This window comes from Lytechinus variegatus, chromosome 3 (genome assembly GCF_018143015.1).
Source record: "Lytechinus variegatus isolate NC3 chromosome 3, Lvar_3.0, whole genome shotgun sequence".
NCBI classification, from domain to species: domain Eukaryota; kingdom Metazoa; phylum Echinodermata; class Echinoidea; order Temnopleuroida; family Toxopneustidae; genus Lytechinus; species Lytechinus variegatus.
The window spans coordinates 10,930,527-10,949,703 of record NC_054742.1 but is presented as its reverse complement, the minus strand read 5'-3'; the positions used below and the strand labels follow the sequence as shown (position 1 = coordinate 10,949,703).

The 19,177-nt window shown below is 37.0% G+C and overlaps 1 protein-coding gene across 1 annotated transcript in view; it reads left to right on the top strand.

Moving 5' to 3' along the window:
• Positions 1–451: 451 nt before the first annotated feature.
• LOC121410200 (interleukin enhancer-binding factor 2-like) overlaps positions 452–19,177 on the top strand; it is a 73,411-nt gene continuing 54,685 nt past the window's right edge. Inside the window, exons 1-3 of the mRNA XM_041602127.1 lie at positions 452–570; positions 9,829–9,921; positions 16,932–16,980. Of these exons, the coding sequence (XP_041458061.1) occupies positions 563–570; positions 9,829–9,921; positions 16,932–16,980 (150 nt within the window). The 5' untranslated portion in view covers positions 452–562. The remainder of the gene's footprint in view (positions 571–9,828; positions 9,922–16,931; positions 16,981–19,177) is intronic.

The window sequence follows — 19,177 nt, the reverse complement described above, 5'->3', positions numbered from 1 at the left end:
CATCAAATTCAGAATTTTTATTTTATTTATTTATTTCATTTCCAGGCAAGAAAACATGACAGCAATAGAAACATTACAACAGAAATGTAAAATTGAGCACCACCCAATGCCTGGGAATCACCTTAAAGAATTAAAAATTCTGTCGAAAGGTTCACATTGGCTGGTGTCTACATGGAATAACACAAAATAGCAATAAATTCAAACATGTTATTACAATACTTCTATATAACTTAACCTTCATCGTAATATGAATGAAAAAAAAAACAAGGTTATAAAATTAATACTTTAAGAGAAAAAAAATCGGGCTGAATCTGTCGCACCCATTACTGTAGTATTATACATCTCTATGGTCGCACCCTAGTCGCGTCCCGTCCGCGAACGGCTATGAGTATGAGGACGAAGTCGAGTTTTTCCATATCGCCTAGCACCGAGACGACTTAATCATGCATGCACGCGGCGTGCATATGGGGCTATTTTAGTACTGATTGCGTTGTTGACAGTCTGTACTACTAGTTGAGGTTTTGCTGTTTCAAACGACAACGTGCCATCGATTTGTATCAAAATGACGAGGTAAGATATAGGCCCTACCGGGGTACTCTACATTTTCTAGATTGCATTCGTTTCAAATGCTTTTGTTTTCCTTCTATAAACTGAGAATCGAGAGATGAGCAGTCAAACTTGAGTTGAGACTGAGTCGAGAGCGAGCCAGTAATGATGTACGGTATGCTTAGCCTGGGGCGTTTTGGGGAGTGAAAGTTATATACTGTACGTAGTCACTCCCCACTAACGCCTGGGTTTCCTCCCTATACTTCCCCACATACGGGTACAAAACCAGAAACTTTCGCCCCCGAGAATTCTACTTTCCCTCTAAAAGATCTAGCCCTAAAACATGTACATGGGGTCCAACTTTATTTCCAACATTTCAGCGATATTGATTTCATTTATAAAGAAGAATTCATTAAAAAAACGAGAGATTTGTTTTGAAAAGATGGAAAGAGCTTACTTCCGTGTTTACGTCGCCATCTTGATTTCTTTGTCTTCCGCTTGGCGACAGCACGCAAATCGCGCGATTTGCGTGCTGTCGCCAAGCGGAAGACAAAGAAATCAAGATGGCGACGTAAACACGGAAGTAAGCTCTTTCCATCTTTTCAAAACAAATCTCTCGTTTTTTTAATGAATTCTTCTTTATAAATGAAATCAATATCGCTGAAATGTTGGAAATGAAGTTGGACCCCATGTACATGTTTTAGGGCTAGATCTTTTAGAGGGAAAGTAGAATTCTCGGGGGCGAAAGTTTCTGGTTTTGTACCCGTATGTGGGGAAGTATAGGGAGGAAACCCAGGCGTTAGTGGGGAGTGACTACGTACAGTATATAACTTTCACTCCCCAAAACGCCCCAGGCTAGGTATGCTAGCTACTGTTGCAGTGCACTCTGTCTCTGACTGAGTCCGATTCTGGATCCACCCCGGCCCCGCAGACCTCCCTGGCCTTGCTTGTCTTGCCTTGCCTGCTGGCCTGGCTTGGCTTGGACATGGTATAGTCTAAGTTAGAGTAAAGTGCCCAAATATCGGACACTTATGCATAGTTGTAGTTGTACCAAATCAAAAATACAATCAAATCAAATAAAAATCATTTATTTCCGTACTACCGGTGCAAATGTTGAATATAACACAGCGACAAATTGTGTACAACGGATAGCGGAGCGTGTGCGAATCAGGGACAACTCGGACCACGGGACATCTCGGACCGCGGGCCGAGTTGTCCCACCCATTACGAGATATTTTTTCCACAAATTTGCGTCTATTTTTCTGTCATTTCGAAATTTCTTGTAAAGATTTTCTAGAGATAAGGTCTGATGGTAATGTTCTTCACTTTTTATTACTTTTTTTTCAATGAAATTAAAAAAAGTGTAATTTTAGGCGTTTTTTCGACAGCTCGCAATTCCCATAGGCGCGCGTGTATTAACTGTGTCGGTGCTCGGCTCGGCCCGCTCAACAACTGACTTGATTTTGTGATAATTTCTCCTCAAAGTACCACTTTTATCGCAGAAGATGGACTTTGTTGTATTCCATTACCTCCATTTTCTCATCACAAGGATACAATTTGGTGTATTTGCACGATTTTGTTCAAGTTTTTCACCTTTTTCTCTCTGGTCGCAAGAAGCGAACAACTGATGAACGGTCCGCTGCTCTTCATCGTAATTCTCTGTAGCTCGGCCGCCTAAACTGACGGGGACACGGGGTGGTGGGATTCAGCCTGAATCCACAATGGAAGTGGGCGTGCACAGTCAAAGAGCTGAGCTTGACTGAGTGAGAGTGAACTAGAGTTTGAAGCTAGGCAGTGTCGTATACTCGCGGTATAGTCATAGAGGCTCTGCCTTTTTTTTGTAAATATATATTTTTTATTTTTTTCTATATTGATTTTCCCTGGTTTCGAGCTCTAAGATTGTAATGATATAATATGCTTCAATTTCTTTTACTGAGTGTGACTGTGGTGTGGGTGTTTGAGTCGAACAAAAAATACTTTTACGTGGGTGGGGGCTCGGGGCGATTTCACTCCTGCCCCTGAAATGCGAATTAAAATATTCGGGTGTAGCTGTGTGGGCATGCCGGGCTGAGGATAGCCCTCAATAAAAAATGTTTTTTTTTGGGGGGGGGCTTCATTTTTCACTTTAAATTTATTATTTTTAGGCCTATTTTTTGTACAGTTTATTTTTCATATTGAGTTTCCCTGGTGTAGAGAGTTGAATTTAAGGCCAAGTAAAATAAGAAAGTAGTTGATCGTCCTCGCGCGCATCACTTTTGGCCGCCGCATGAAAATTTTTGCTATTTACTATTTTCTAAAAAAAAAAAAAAAAAAAAAAAAAAAAAAAAAAAAAAAAAAATTGTGTTGTTTCTTGTCCTCGCCATCTTCCCTTTTTAATTGCAGCATCAATTTTCTTGTTATTAACTATTTTTATGGCTGCTGAATAACGAAAAAATTCACAAGATTACTCTGGGACCTCTCTCTCAACTTCAAAAACAATTGCAAAGTCCGATATCGCCGTAATTGCAAGAAAGAAAAAAATTCTGATTTGTTTTTTTATTGGATTTTGAAGATACCATCATAAATTAGCGAGGAAATAAAGTTTGCAAACTCGGAAAAGATCGCGGATTTCTTCATTTTTAGTGCATTTTCGGGGACCCTGCTTACTGAATCTGAACTAATCCGTCGCATGCTCTTGAAATATGGCGCAGATAAATCAATTCTAATGACGTAATTTGTATTTCGGCGGGTTTTTTGGTGAGTGATTGCGCCTGTACTTCGACGTGTGTTACGGTGATTGTGTGCTTGTGACTCTGTTGGGAGAACTGCATGTGTGCTAGGATGATGTGATTGACTGTGCTGGCGTAACATGTGAATTTGTGAAATGCATTGAATTTTCTGTGAGATTTCTTATGTCAGGAGGCAATGCATCGAATATTCAATGAGGGATTTAATATTCAATATCAATTTTAAAAATGAATAAAAATTGAGCAGTAGTATTAAACATTTTGTACACGATCAAGCACCCGGAACCTGCGATGCGAAACCATACCCAGAGCTAAAAATGAGATTGGCTCTGGAAAATTGAACAAGACTCCATGACAATAAAAAAGACCCCCCCCCATGCATTTTTTTTTACCCTTACATAAATTAAAATGTTTAAATTATTCACTTGACATGAACATTCTGTTTGACAACAATACAGTACCAGTATACATCAGTAAAATAAATACATCAATATATTTTATTTTCCATAGATTTCCAATCAATCGTAGATATTTATGTTTCTAATCATTTATTATTACTATTGAGCATACATCCATCACATAATTCGAGCTTGACATGGCCTGACAATCATTTGAATAAAAAATATCAAAAAAAATAGTAAATAGTAAGGACCTCCCTCATCACTGATGTCAAAAATCAGACCGAGAAAATGCCTCCGTGTTCTTAAAAAAAATAGTAAGATAGCAAATAGCAAGGACCTCCCTCATCACCGCTCTCAAAAAACCCGGACGATCAACTACTATCTTTTTTTACTTGGCCTAAGTTGCAATATTTAATATGCTTCAATCAAGTTTTAGGCCACTGAGTCTTATTCCCATTTGAAATATAATCAGTGGCGGATCCAAAATTTCCCTACAGGGCCAGGGGGCAATTTGTCTTGGAATTTTTGACAAAAGGTCTTTACTGCCACAGTAATGTTTTCTCAGGAAAAATTTGACAAGCAAAGAGAAAAAATGTTCTAAGTTGCCTTTGGGTACTTTTTATTTTTTTATTGATGGCTAGCCTCAGCCCGGCATGCCCACACAGCTAAACCCTGAATATATTTTTTTCGCATTTCGGGGGCAAGAGTGAAATCGCCCCGAGCTCCCACCCACGGAAAAATATTTTTGAGCGACTCGAACATCCACACCACAGTCACACTCAGTCAAAGAAATTGAAGCATATTATATCATTACAATCTTAGAGCTCGAAACCAGGGAAAATCAATATAGAAAAAATATATATTTACAAAAAAAGGCAGAGCCTCTATGACTATACGACACTGCCAAGCTTCAAACTCTAGTTCACTCTCACTCAGTCAAGCTCAGCTCTTTGACTGTGCACGCCCACTTCCATTGTGGATTGGGGCTGAATCCCACCACCCCGTCAGTTTAGGCGGCTGAGCTACAGAGAATTACGATGAAGAGCAGCGGACCGTTCATTGGTTGTTCGCTTCTTGCGACCAGAGAGAAAAAGGTGAAAAACTTGAACAAAATCGTGCAAATACACCAAATTGTATCCTTGTGATGAGAAAATGGAGGTAATGGAATACAACAAAGTCCATCTTCTGCGATAAAAGTGGTACTTTGAGGAGAAATTATCACAAAATCAAGTCAGTTGTTGAGCGGGCCGAGCCGAGCACCGACACAGTTAATACACGCGCGCCTATGGGAATTGCGAGCTGTCGAAAAAACGCCTAAAATTACACTTTTTTAAAATTTCATTGAAAAAAAAGTAATAAAAAGTGAAAAAACATTACCATCAGACCTTATCTCTAGAAAATCTTTACAAGAAATTTCGAAATGACGGAAAAATAGACGCAAATTTGTGGAAAAAAAATCTCGTAATGGGTGGGACAACTCGGCCCGCGGTCCGAGATGTCCGGTGGTCCGAGTTGTCCCGTCCCCGCGTGAACGTAGCGGTCGTGTACATTTTTGCTTATTACATGACGTCATCCAGCCACTGCCGAGAACCAATTTATGAATGAAAATATAGTAAGCATGCGCAGTGCAAGCCTTTTATTTCCCCACACAGAATTCCAACAAAACAAGTGTGCAATTCTCTATCACCTCGTACCAAAATCGACCTAGAATTTCACTTTCGCGTATTTTATATGAATTATGAAAGGTATTCTCGGAGGATCTATTTTCTCACCGATACCGCACAGGTAAGAGAATTTCGATTACTTTTTGCTTTTCCGTCAAAATCTTACAAATTAGCGTCTGTATGTCATCGTGTTCGTTGGAATTTGTAGAGTCTATCGCAACGTGCACAAAGTCAATTGGCTTCCGGGTTTCGGAGCGTCGCGTGAATATGCATGAAATTGCAGAGTTTCGATAATATTTTATCGATACCGGAGCGATCCGATCACGAACCAAGACCATTTACCGCGTACACATCGTGACCGGATATCGTTATCGCTATCGATACTTCCGCACGCATTCCGAAGGAATTATTTTTCGGACCACGTGATCATGACGTGATCTGCGCGATTGACCAATCAGCGGTCTTAGAATTGCTGTGCGGAGACGATCTATCCGTTGTACACAGTCTATGGACAATTGTTCGTTGTGTATAAATGATAAAATGTCATTTAAAAAATAGAATCGATAATTATTATGGTCTGAACTCTGAGTCTGATGTAGATCTACTACTACTACTAGCATGACTAGGCCTAGGCTAGAGTAAAGTGCCCGAATATCGATGTATCGTACATGTCTTGACTCGTCTCTAGTCTTGAGGACGCAATGATGATTACTTTTGACAAACTGACATATAGATCTACTTCTTCATCATTGACGTTTTGACACTTTACTAATACTGTCCTAAGCGAAGCACCATAATAAAGATGGATTCCCCTTGGAAATCCATCTTTTTATTAAAAATCATGTAATTGCTCGTGATTTTATTTAACTTTACAGCTTCGAACTCCTACACCTAATGCGTAGGAAGGTTTAAAAAAAATTTGAAAAAAAGGGGAAAAAATAAAGGATTCTTACCAGACCCATGTCGCGTAGACCCCTCGATCCACATGTAATACCGATGTAAACAACGCAAATACAATGGCGTCGACCCTTGAACTGCTTATGTATTGCGTACCTCCGGTTAGCGATGCCGTTCTAAAAATTAATATATAGATAAAAATTATTATTTCACGAATAATAAAATATATTACGTGATTATAAATAATTGATATAATGTTATTAATTATTTATAATCACGTAATATATTTTATACTTTTTATACTGATCATGGCTGTTATCGTTATAATAACAGCACTGACCGGTACAATTCATGTATAGGCTAATCCTCAAATATAAATTGACGGATAAGCGAAAATCGCTGATTGCTCAAATCAATGTAAAAAATTATCGATAAAATCTCATTCAATGAGATGCTAATATAAAAAGAAATCGCCATTTTGCAAGCAGAAGTCTTCCAAAAAGAAAGTAAAATATGATAACAATCAATTTTACTTCTGTAAAACTATCCTGTGGTCATTTTCAAACAAAAGTGGACATGGGGGTGAAAATTAAAACTTGGTAGAAATCATTAGGCACCAATGTTTTTTTGAACTAGACATCTTAGAGTATATTTTTCCATTTCATTTACATAAAAGTATTAATTATGTCTTGAGATACAGTGAATTTTATGCAAGGGAAATTAAATGTTACAAAATGTTGATTTTTGCATTAAAATTCACATATTGCCTATCACAATATAAAATTTGTATTAGAAGCACATTTGTTGGCAAGATACAAGCTGTGTATTGTATCTAACTCCTAAATAGCAAAAAAAAATTCTGTGAAGTGTTTTTCTGAAAAAAATTGGGTTTCGAAGTTTTCAAAACTGGTTGTCGTGTCACTCACGTTTTAAATGCAAAAAGTTTTCTAGAGCTGTGTATTCTGAAAACTAATTTATCCCAGTACTGGAGCAAATACAGTTTATCTGTACCTTATTGTATATAAAGTAACTTGGTCCAGTGTGTTAAGGTAAAGCTAAAATTAACTGTTAAAGTTGTGTCGTGTCACTCACAATGTCGTGTCACTCACGAAATGTCGTGTCACTCACGGTATTATATTGTGTATAAAAAAGGACATCCAGTAATTTTTGAAGCGTTTTACCAGGGATACAGTCAAAATGTTGTTCCTGACATCATTTAGGCCTATTTTAGGCTAATAATTTCCTCCATCTTCCTAATTTTACTCCTTTTTATGGAAATATTGAATTTGACATTGAGTTCATCTATTTTCTCTCCTCTCCGTGGTTGCCTTGGTTTAAAAAATCCTGACAATTTTCCATTGGTTTGGTGAATGTACTGTGATTAAGAATATAACAACATAATCAACACAAAATTATGAATGTATCAAGAGAAAAACCACTATACTTTAGCAATGGACATATTTACAATGCATAAAGGGTTGGTGATGGTGATGTTTCAAGTCATACCTAGGTATTACTCGAACATTCACTGTCTCCATTTACAGAAATGAGCAGAAAGTTCACCTTTCTTTTGAGCAATGTTATTTCTTTGTTATACTCATAGAGCTTTAGAAAAGTCAGGGATCCTTTTTTGAAATTTGCAGAAATTTAGTGGTAAAGTAGTGTACATGAGATATAAGAGATCACCATGAACACCAAACATTTTTTCAAATTCAGAAAAGAAAATATTTTTCTTTTCCTTCTGATTGATTAAATCAACCTTTTCATTTGCCATAAAGCTTGTATTCCAGGACATGAAATAAACAAATTTGCAAGAAAACAAACATTTCAGGTGAGAATGTACTGAGATTTGATAGAACATTTTGGATATTGCTTGAAGCAGCTACATGTACATGCCAAGTTCAAAATCATTATTTGTTCGGCCACCATTCATACCGCTAGTGATTAACTACATGTAGGGTCTGAACAGCAAACTACCATAAGTGGGCCGATGTGTGTTCAGAGCACAACAAAATGATGCATGTTCATGTAGGTCCCAACAAGTCCCAACCGAGACCACATTTTGATTTGAGCAACTTTGGATGGGTTGCCATGTACCAGTAGATCAATTTTTTTTGGGGGGGGGGGTACCCTGATAAGAACAGAGCTGGACCTCGAGGGGGAAAAGCTATTGAGGTATAAAGGGACCATGCCAGATGATGTTAGCGACTATTGAGAATACCTTTCTTACAAGGAAAATTATTCCATCCGTTGTGGATGCTGAATTGTAGGAACTCGTAAACTTTCATATACAGATAGGGAGAAAGAGTTAAAGTTTTGAATGATATCAGGTCACAAAAAGAATGAGTTGATGTCAATGCCAAGACCTTATAACACCTCCTTCAAGTGCCCCCTCCTCCTCTAAAGAGGAGAGTGGTAGAAGCCCTAGTGTGACAATGTGGTATGGTATAGGGAATGTGAGTTGATGGGCAAATATGACCATAAACCAAGAATAAAACATCAGGATGACATATTATGAACTTTAAAGAAAGCAGTTATTATGTAATTAAGCTTGTTTTTTGATTAATGGTATTTTACTTTTCTAGATCATGCAAAAAATACTTTCAATGTTGAGATAAATGTTGTATTTTTGCACTTGTCGTGTCACTCACATTTTGGATGTCGTGTCACTCACGGTATATAGGAGGGTACCATTTTCCATAGAGAAGGTTTGATTGATTTTGACTATATGTGTTAGATAGGTACACTATTTATGTCCATTTACTGGTACTCACAGTACTCCATGACAATTACTTGGGCACGAATCCAACCATATGTGTTAGTGGTCAGAAACCCATGTCCAAAATTTGTCGTGTCACTCACGCACCGTTTTTTAATCATATCTACTAAACGAATTGTTGAATTCAAATCAAACTCGCAGTGGCCCATGCCAGTCCTACATTGTATATAATATAGTAGTCATGATTGATTCATAACCTTTAAGTTTGAAGATATGAGCCCTTAAACCTCTCAGATTGTCGTGTCACTCACGTTTGAAAATGACCCTATGTAAATAAGTTCACACTTTTTATAATTCTTTTTTAGCCCAGCGCGTATTAGTCGATCGCCATATAGATCCATATGATTGTAGTTTATTTTGTATGAGTCGTGAGAAATCTTCTTAATAATGTTTGTAAGGCCATATGTAAGTCAAAACATTTAAGACGCTGTTTAAATGACCATTAAAAACAAACATTTGACCTTTTTTGACGATCGTATGTACATGTAGATCTAGGGCATAGGGGGAAATATATTCTTCAAAAATTGCTGAAGTTTTACATTTTGCATCTATTCATGAAACAGCCATTTGTTTTCCATATTTCCTTGAAATTGGTTTGATTTAGTAGAAACTATCTAGTAAATGAAGAATATTGGCTCTTTCTTGAGTCTGAAAGATTGTTTTATGATACACTCTTGCAACAGTCTACATGTGGCACTACAATATTGACACTTGACAGAGTAACAAATTCCACCCACTTTGTACAAACTTGAAAGTCTTTCTTTGTCAATGGTATGCCTTAAATAATATGTATGGTGTCGATTATTTTCTTTCAGGCCAAAGCAGACAAAAGTGGGGAATCGTCGGGATCGCAGAGGTGGACAAGGACCCAGGGGTCCTATGAGGGGACAAGGAGGCCCAAGAGGGATGTATGTATATATTTGATTATAAGCTTATGTTTCTGAGTTGTCAGTCTGCCCCATTTTTGTTCTCAAAATAACTTTAATTAAGAACCAGTTGGCTGATTGAGTTATATTTGTACCATTATTCATATGGGAATGGCAATGACCTGATCAGTTTTTTAAGGGGTATGGAGGTAAAAAAAAGGTTTTCACTACACAAAATGCAGATCAAATTGGTCTTGAGAAATTTGAAAAAAATGAAAAAGGAAAAAGGATTTCACTACAAAATGAAGGTCATTTTGGTTACATTTGTCAATTTTTGCACATCTTCCAGGATATTTGGGGGTGCTGCCTCTGGAGAATATTACACGTAGCACCCCCTAAGGAAATTTTTTGGGGTGCTTCAGCACCGTCGCTTCCCAGGGCCATGGCCAAATCTTTAGGTCATAAAAGGTACAGTACTGTTCTTGTGATAACTCAAGAACTCTATGACAGATCTACTTCACATTTGGAACATGTATTTGTATTTGAGTGACAATGATTTTGTTAGTGGAAGGGGGGTATGGAGGTCAAAGGTTAAAGGGCAGTGATGTCATATACATGTACCTTAGATACATGTACCTTTGACCTTAAAAACCATTTCATTTCAACTTCAAAGTTTGTTCATGTATGCCTATTGAAGTTATTATGATCTGATAAGTTTCACAGGTCACAAGATTTATGCTAACTTTAAATTGATGCTAACTGGAGTGACATCGACTTGATTATAATTTTTTTCTTTTAAAGGAAATCCTTTGCCCAAGAAAATTCTCATGCTGTTTTTTACTGGTTTTTTAAGTCAAATGATGGAAATATCATGCAGGTTCACTGTGCAAAATCACTTTCCGATTTCTTTAGCAGGCATTAGCAGGCATTTTGATGTTCAGCAATAGGTATATATTATGTAGGGACAGTGATTTTCCGTTTCTAAAAATTGCCTTTTCCGTTTCAGAAAATCTCAAATTCCGTTTCAGCATGTCTGAAAACGGAAATTCCGTTTCCCCATAGACTTTGTGTACAAGAAAAATTGACAATTCCGTTTACATAGAAAACCAATACGCAACGAGTAGCGATGTCAAAATGCTAGCGCTGCTCAAAATTTGCATCTACCAATGTACTAACATTGCTTTAAAATCCATATTAATCGAAGAGATTCGAGGTCATAAAATATTTAGGGAAACATAATCAACATGAATATATTCTCACCTTTCATATTATAAGCATTATTTTATTGTTAAATGGGATTTTATCGCTGATTTGGGGACTTTTCGGACATCGTTTTGTGCAGTCGACGACTTCCTAATATCCGCCATTTTGGATTTGATGAATCACCGTGATCATTATATTATGACCGAACGTAGAGGGCAGCAACACATGGCCGGATTCTGCCTTCTATGCGGACGTAAGTGTAAACTAATTTGGATACGATCGAGTGATGGAGAGGCTCGAGTGTAGTTACGATGTGTTGATTGTCATGATTGTTGTTGCAAAGTGAGATCGTGTTTTTTCAGTTGATATTCGTATATTGTTGAGGATTTGGGATGAATTTCTGTTGCTTTTTTGTGCATTTTGAGAAAAAACATGTTTTCCGTGATTTTCCGTTTGAAAAGCCACTTTCCGTTTCAAACAGCCGATTCCGTGAATTCCGTCCGTTTTCCGCGATCGCGGAAAATCACTGTCCCTAATTATGGGAGCCTTAAATAGGCATATACTCAACAATTTGATGATAAAAGTAAACACTTTACTAACAAGAATATATTATACAATTAATGCACATTTATGAGTGTGTTATGACGATGCAGCACACTCGAGGGTATTTACAATTATGCGAAAGCAAGAGGCGCTTGCGCTGAGTGCTTTTGCATAATATTGTGAATGCCCGAGAGTTGCTCGCATCGTCACTAACATCACGAATCTTAAAATGTGCATTAATTGTTTTATAAAACGGGTCGGCAAAATGATTTTTTCATGGAAATCTTGTTCAAATCCCTCCAACTTGTGTACGATCGCACAGACGAAGAGATCACAAGACTGTCAATTATGACATCACAGGCGTATCTACTATGCGCGCCTAAGTAAGCGCATCAAAATCCTAGCCAGCCTCTTTTACTGAACGCGTATCAGTTTATGCTGCACAAAAATTGCACAGTGCTGCACAAAAAATGCACAGTGCTGCACGAAAAATGCACGACTGGAAGGTTGCGCATAATTAAAGCATGAACACGTGACTTGAATACGCACTCACCATTGGCTACATCCTTGAACCCGTTTTATAAATATATATATGTGATATATATTGCTAAACATCAAAATGCCTAAACAGATACCTATTCATGAGCATAAATGTTTAATGTTTCATTTGTGAACTGATGAGCTTAATTTCTTTTAATGTGTTTGCATACTGTGACTTAAGATTGGAAGAAATCATGTAACTGGTGAACACTTTACTAACATGAATATCAGTATGGGGTCATTCCATCTGGATTCACCCAGTGGTTGCACCCGACCGTCTCAGAATTCGTTGTAATTTGGTATACATAAAAGTCACCATGGCTCAAGCACAAAACAAAAAAAATTAGTCCAATCGGTCCGTCGGTTCTCGCGCTACGGCCTGCCCTTTTCTCCTTGTTTTGACAAAAATGGGCGTGACCTTCAACTTTCAATGGCCACTGCGTCGTTACGTGTTGACCAATTTTCATGAAACTGGTACCATTTGATAGGAAATTCAGAAAGGAATCCAAAACATGCATCGAATAATGTATTGGAGCAATTTATAAGGTCATGACCTTTGACCTTAACTTTGACCTTGAGTTTGACCCCCGGACAAATAATTTTTTGACTTGATTTTCGTGTATGTTAATTATTGGTATGGTATTGACAAAATATGTTAAAATCAATGATGATATTTTATTTCTTCACCTTTAAAAACTCTTTCAAAGATACCATGAAATTTCACTCTAGTCCCACACACTGATATTCATGTTAGTAAAGTGTTTACCAGTTACATGATTTCTTCCAATCTTAAGTTACAGTATGCAAGCACATGAAAAGAAATTAAGCTTAATCAGTTCACAAATAAATGATTAAACCATTATGCTCATAAATAGGTATCTGTTTAGGCATTTTGATGTTCATCAATATATATTCATTTTGATGTTCGGCAATATATATCATATATATTCATGGTAGTAAAGTCTTCACTTTTATCATCAAAATATATACATGTATATATATGTATATGATATATATTGCTGAATCATAAAATGCCTAAACAGATACCTATTCATGAGCATAAAGGTTTAATCTTTTATTTGTAAACTGATTAAGCTTAATTTCTTTTCATCTGTTTGCATGCTGTAACTTAAGATTGGAAGAAATCATGTAACTGGTAAACACTTTACTAACATGAATATCAGTGTGTGGGACTAGAGTGAAATTTCATGGTATCTTTGGAAGAGTTTTTAAAGGTGAAGAAATAAAATATCATCATTGATTTTAACATATTTTGTCAATACCATACCAATAATTAACATACACGAAAATCAAGTCAAAAAATTATTTGTCCGGGGGTCAAACTCAAGGTCAAAGTTAAGGTCAAAGGTCATGACCTTATAAATTGCTCCAATACATTATTCGATGCATGTTTTGGATTCCTCTCTGAATTTCCTATCAAATGGTACCAGTTTCATGAAAATTGGTCAACACGAAACGACGCAATGGCCATTGAAAGTTGAAGGTCACGCCCATTTTTGTCAAAACAAGGAGAAAAGGGCAGGCCGTAGCGCGAGAACCGACGGACCGATTGGACTAATTTTTTTTGTTTTGTGCTTGAGCCATGGTGAATTTTATGTATACCAAATTACAACGAATTCTGAGACGGTCGGGTGCAAAATTGCACATTCATTGGGTGAATTGGCATGGAATGACCCTATGTGGGACTAGATTTAATGGTATCTTTTTTATTTTAAAAGGTGAAGAAATGAAATATCATCATTGGTTTAACATATTTTGTCAATATCATACAAATAATTAACATACACGAAAATCAAGTTAAGAAAGGATTTGTCTGGGGGTCAAACTCAAGGTCAAAGGTCATTACCTTATAAATCGCTCTAAGACATTATTTGATGCATGATTTGGATTCCTCTCTGAATTTCCTATTAAATGGTACCAGTTTCGTGAAAATTGGTCAACATATTACGACGCAATAGCCATTGAAAGTTGAAGGTCACGCCCATTTTTGTCAAAACAAGGTGAAAAGGGCGGGCCGTATCGCAAGAACCGATGGACCGATTTGATTAATCTTTCCTGTTTTGTGCTTGGGCCATGGGGAATTTTATGTGTACCAAATTACAACAAATTCTGAGACGGTCAGGTGCAACCACTGGGTGAATCCAGATGGAATGACCCAGATATGTTTTTTCTTCATTTGTTGATCAATTTCAATTTTGTTTGCTTTATATACATGTAATAGCTCAAGGTGGTGATACAAAATTTCAACATAGAATTTTGAAACTCATTATATATGTTAATTTATTCATATATTTTCGAAACTCACAAACATTACTTATTTATTTGTTGATTGACTGGTTATTTTTGTTCCATCTGAGAGCTACATGTACATTAACCAAGGTTCTACACAGAGTTAAGAAACTTTGACTAGATAATTGTTACTACATGTAGTAACAGTGTTGTTATCTAGAAAAAAAATCCCGGCCCGAAACCGTCCCGGCAACTTCAAAATTTCCTTATTGGGATCCCGGCTCGTCCCGAATCCCGAAACGTATCTCCACGCACAAGTGCAATCCAAAACTGTGTACCTATATTTCCAGCCTTAAATACAACACTGCGCACTGGCGGTGCACCAGACAGTCAAAGTGTGCATGCCACCACCGCAAATTGTAAACATTCACTCAAAACGTGGGGAAAATAATGATGAGACAGTCAAAGCGTGCCACCACCGCAAACTGTAAACATTGATGACCACTGACATGACCCGAATTATGTTTGAGTCGATCCAGCTGCTGATCTGACAGTCCAATAACACACGTGTCGGTGCCACTGATCTGTGGTCGGTGCGCACGTGGTTGACAGTTATATAAGCAATTGCGTAATGTCTTGTCAGTTCGCCTGTGGCCCTAGCTAGCTAATATGGATTAACTTTCAGTTTCTCTCTCTCTCTCTCCCGGCTCTAACCAGCTGAAACATGGTGCGCATTCGTCTACATGTAGTTGTTATTTGCAAACCTTTTCGCAAAAAATACCCCAACAAATACAATCATCACAAAATTAATGTCGACTTTTTTGCAAATACTCATAGATCATCATCGTCAATTGTTAGTAAATTATTTCATGATAAATTCACTAGTCCATACATATCGTAGCAGATTCAACTCGAAAGTATGGGGTAAATGAATGACTCGGTAAAACGAACTGAGGCGAAAGAGGTCTGCACATGAGACTATACAGTAGACGATTGTTGTCTGCGTAGATCTCTCGGAGCCGTGTGCATAGCTAGATTGTGTGCATGCTCATGCGATCGACGAGTAGCTATGTAATTGCGTAATATTTCGAGGTGCATGTGCACACAGCCAGTTGAAATTAAATTGTTCTCTCGTATTTCGTAAGTACAATTACTAATTAGGGAAATATTACAACATGAATTTGACCATTATTGATTTTATTTTCCTGCCGGGATACGGTCTAAGTTGATTGATTCCGGAACCGTCTCGGAGCCTCAGACCGCCGGGAATTCATCCCGATCCCGGACCGACAGACAACACTAACTAGTAATACTTAATTCATATGACATATCGCAAAAAATACTTCTATGTCATTTCTTCATCAATTTCAATTCTATATCTTCAATTTATGTCACCAATATAATTCACTAAAGTGTCAACTGGGCTGAAATTAGAATTGTGTTAAATTTTGTTGCGAGATGCCGGATGAGCCCCACATCATTGATGTGCTAGTTCATCATTTGCCTGACAGGGCAAGTGATTTTTTTTGTAGAGGCTTGTCTTTAGTTATGCAGAAGCTTGTAACCCCGACCGGGGCACCTTGGACTTTGTCAATGACTTTAGCGACCTTGGCTATTTTTCAGATTTTTTTTCAGAGGGAAATAGCATGCCTGGGACTGATTTCAAACTTTGTTTATGATGGTTTTAGTTTTTGGAATGGCTTGTTCATAATAAGTTTGAAAGAGTTTGTTACAATACATCAAGGTTTAAGTTCAAGCTCGCAGATCCCATTCATGAAAGGCCTTTCCTTATAAGTGGTTAAAAATATATTAGATGCTCTTTTCTTTACTGCATTGAATTTAAATTATCAGTATAATCAGATTAATTCCTTGTTTTATCAATATCCTAATAAAGTATACAATATTGTGCTATATAATATAGATCTTGCAAAGTGGAGGTAGCATTGGATAATACATCTAGTCAAGATTATTCTGATAAAATTGTGTTTTGGTATTGGTACCAAGTAAAATAAGGTTCGATGCTACATGTATCAGTATTTCTCATTTGTTGCCAATTATGGTTTTCAGTACTTGAAGCTCAATTCTTTAAATTTGTGTATAGTAATTAGTACTTGATTTTATGTCCTCGCTCATTAATAATGATAATAATGATAATACAATATGTCTAAGCATTAGATGCATGATGCTATTACTGTGGCTATAGCATGGCTAATCTTATTGGCGATCAAACGTTCAAGGATTCTTCATACCGGGTAGTAGTCTAGCGGATAGGTGCATCTTGGTGTAAAGTGGTAAATGAGATAAATTCCTTGCCATAAGAGTGCTATATAATGGTATTTGAATCTCAGTTTGGAGATACATCCACTGAACCACAACACCTCTAAGTTATTCTTAATGACTTAAAAAAAAGTTACAAAAAAGTGACAGGAAGGTGAGGAAGCAATAGTTGAGCTCTATCAGCATAATCTGATATTATAGACATATCCAGGGTCTGATCACATTCTTTTTTTTCTTAGGTGGAGAGCACCAGCTTTTATGCCACATATTCCATTTGATATAGTACAGGTAAGGTACCGTACATGTATTATAACCATTTTTAAATCTGTATTATGCCTGTTTTACAGTTTTCATAAAGTGTCTATTTGTAGTGAATATTCTCTATGATACATGGAGTAGTGTTGAAATCACTTTTTGTCTCACCTGCGAAGCAAAGTGAGACTATAGGCGCCGCTTTTCCGACGGCGACGGCGACGGCGGCGGCGGCGGCGGCGGCGTCAACATCAAATCTTAACCTGAGGTTAAGTTTTTGAAATGACATCATAACTTAGAAAGTATATGGACCTAGTTAATAAAACTTGGCCATAAGGTTAATCAAGTATTACTGAACATCCTATTAGAGTTTCATGTCACATGACCAAGGTCAAAGGTCATTTAGGGTCAATGAACTTAGACCATGTTGGAGGAATCAACATCGAAATCTTAACCTGAGGTTAAGTTTTTGAAATGTCATCATAACTTAGAAAATATATGGACCTAGTTCATGAAACTTGGACATAAGGTTAATCAAGTATCAATAAACATCCTGCATGAGTTTCACGTCACATGACCAAGGTCAAAGGTCATTTAGGGTCAATGAACTTTGGACGAATTGGGGATATCTGTTGAATTCCCATCATAACTTTGAAAGTTTATGGATCTGATTCATGAAACTTGGACATAATAGTAATCAAGCATCACTGAACATTTTGTGCAAGTTTCAGGTCACATGATCAAGGTCAAAGGTCATTTAGGGTCAATGAACTTTGGCCGAATTGGGGATATCTGTTGAATTCCCATCATAACTTTGAAAGTTTATGGATCTGATTCATGAAACTTGGACATAATAGTAATCAAGCATCACTGAACATTTTGTGCAAGTTTCAGGTCTCATGATTAAGGTCAAAGGTCATTTAGGGTCAATGAACTTTGGCCGAATCGGGGGTATCTATTGAATTACCATCATAACTTTGAAAGTTTATTGGTCTAGTTCGTTAAACTTGGACATTAGAGTAACCAAGTATCACTGAACATCCTGTGCGTGTTTCAGGTCACATGTCCAAGGTCAATGAACTTTAGCCGGATTGGGTGTATCTGTTGAATTACCATCATAACTTTGAAAGTTTATGGATCTGATTCATGAAACTTGTACATAAGAGTAATCAAGTATCACTGAACATCCTGTTCCAGTTTCAGGTCACATGATCAAGGTCAAAGGTCATGTAAGGTCAATGAACTTTGGCCATGTTGGGGTTTTTTGTTGAATAACCATCATATCTCTGTAAGTTTATTGGTCTAGTTCATAAAAAGAGGACATAAGAGTAACCATGTATCACTGAACATCTTGTGCGAGTTAGAGTAGTGTGCAAAGTTAGCACTGCTGCTATATTGAACCGCGTGATGCAGGTGAGACGGCCAGAGGCATTCCACTTGTTACTTTTAGGGAGCCATTTTGAAAAAAAAATTGAGAGCCTTTTTTCATTTGACCAGAGCCATTTTTTTCATGATTCAGTGCATGCTTTCTAAACGCAGTTTGTCCTGCTTGTTTACAAATACATTTAATTAACATTTGTTTAATTGCTATTCATTTTTCTTCATTGTTATTAAAATTTATTATTTAATTTATTGTTCATTTACATGTAGATCGATTGTTTATTATTTGTATCTCGTATATTAAATTAACTGGACATTCTACATGTAATTATACAATTTTGAACAGCATTTGTATTCAGAGGAATCCTTTTCAGAATTACTTTTTGATAAAAACTTCACTTGAAGAAATTATTTTATGAAATATTGAATGCATCACAGCCTGACAGCTAAAACTATTTTTCAAGGTTAAGTTCTGCCTACGCCAGCGCAGCCAATAATAACAGCTCTTAGTCAATCCTCACCGCAACACACAGCTCACAGTCAATCATCACCGCAATACAGGCGGGTATGTAAACTGCATTAGCGCCAATACATGTATAGGACTACACTCGGGCACTGAGTGTTACCAAAATTCCCCACTGAAAATCCTAATTGCGGGATCTGTACCATATTTCTAGAGCACCAAGCAATTTGATTTAGATTTAAGAAGTGGAGTTGCTGAAAATTGCTCAAAAATATAAATACATGTAAATGTGATATCTGCAGAGTTGATTTTATTTTCTTGCAAATTTAGGATGGTATTTTCAAAATTAATCCAATAAAGGAAATTTTTTACTATCAAAGTTATGGCGAG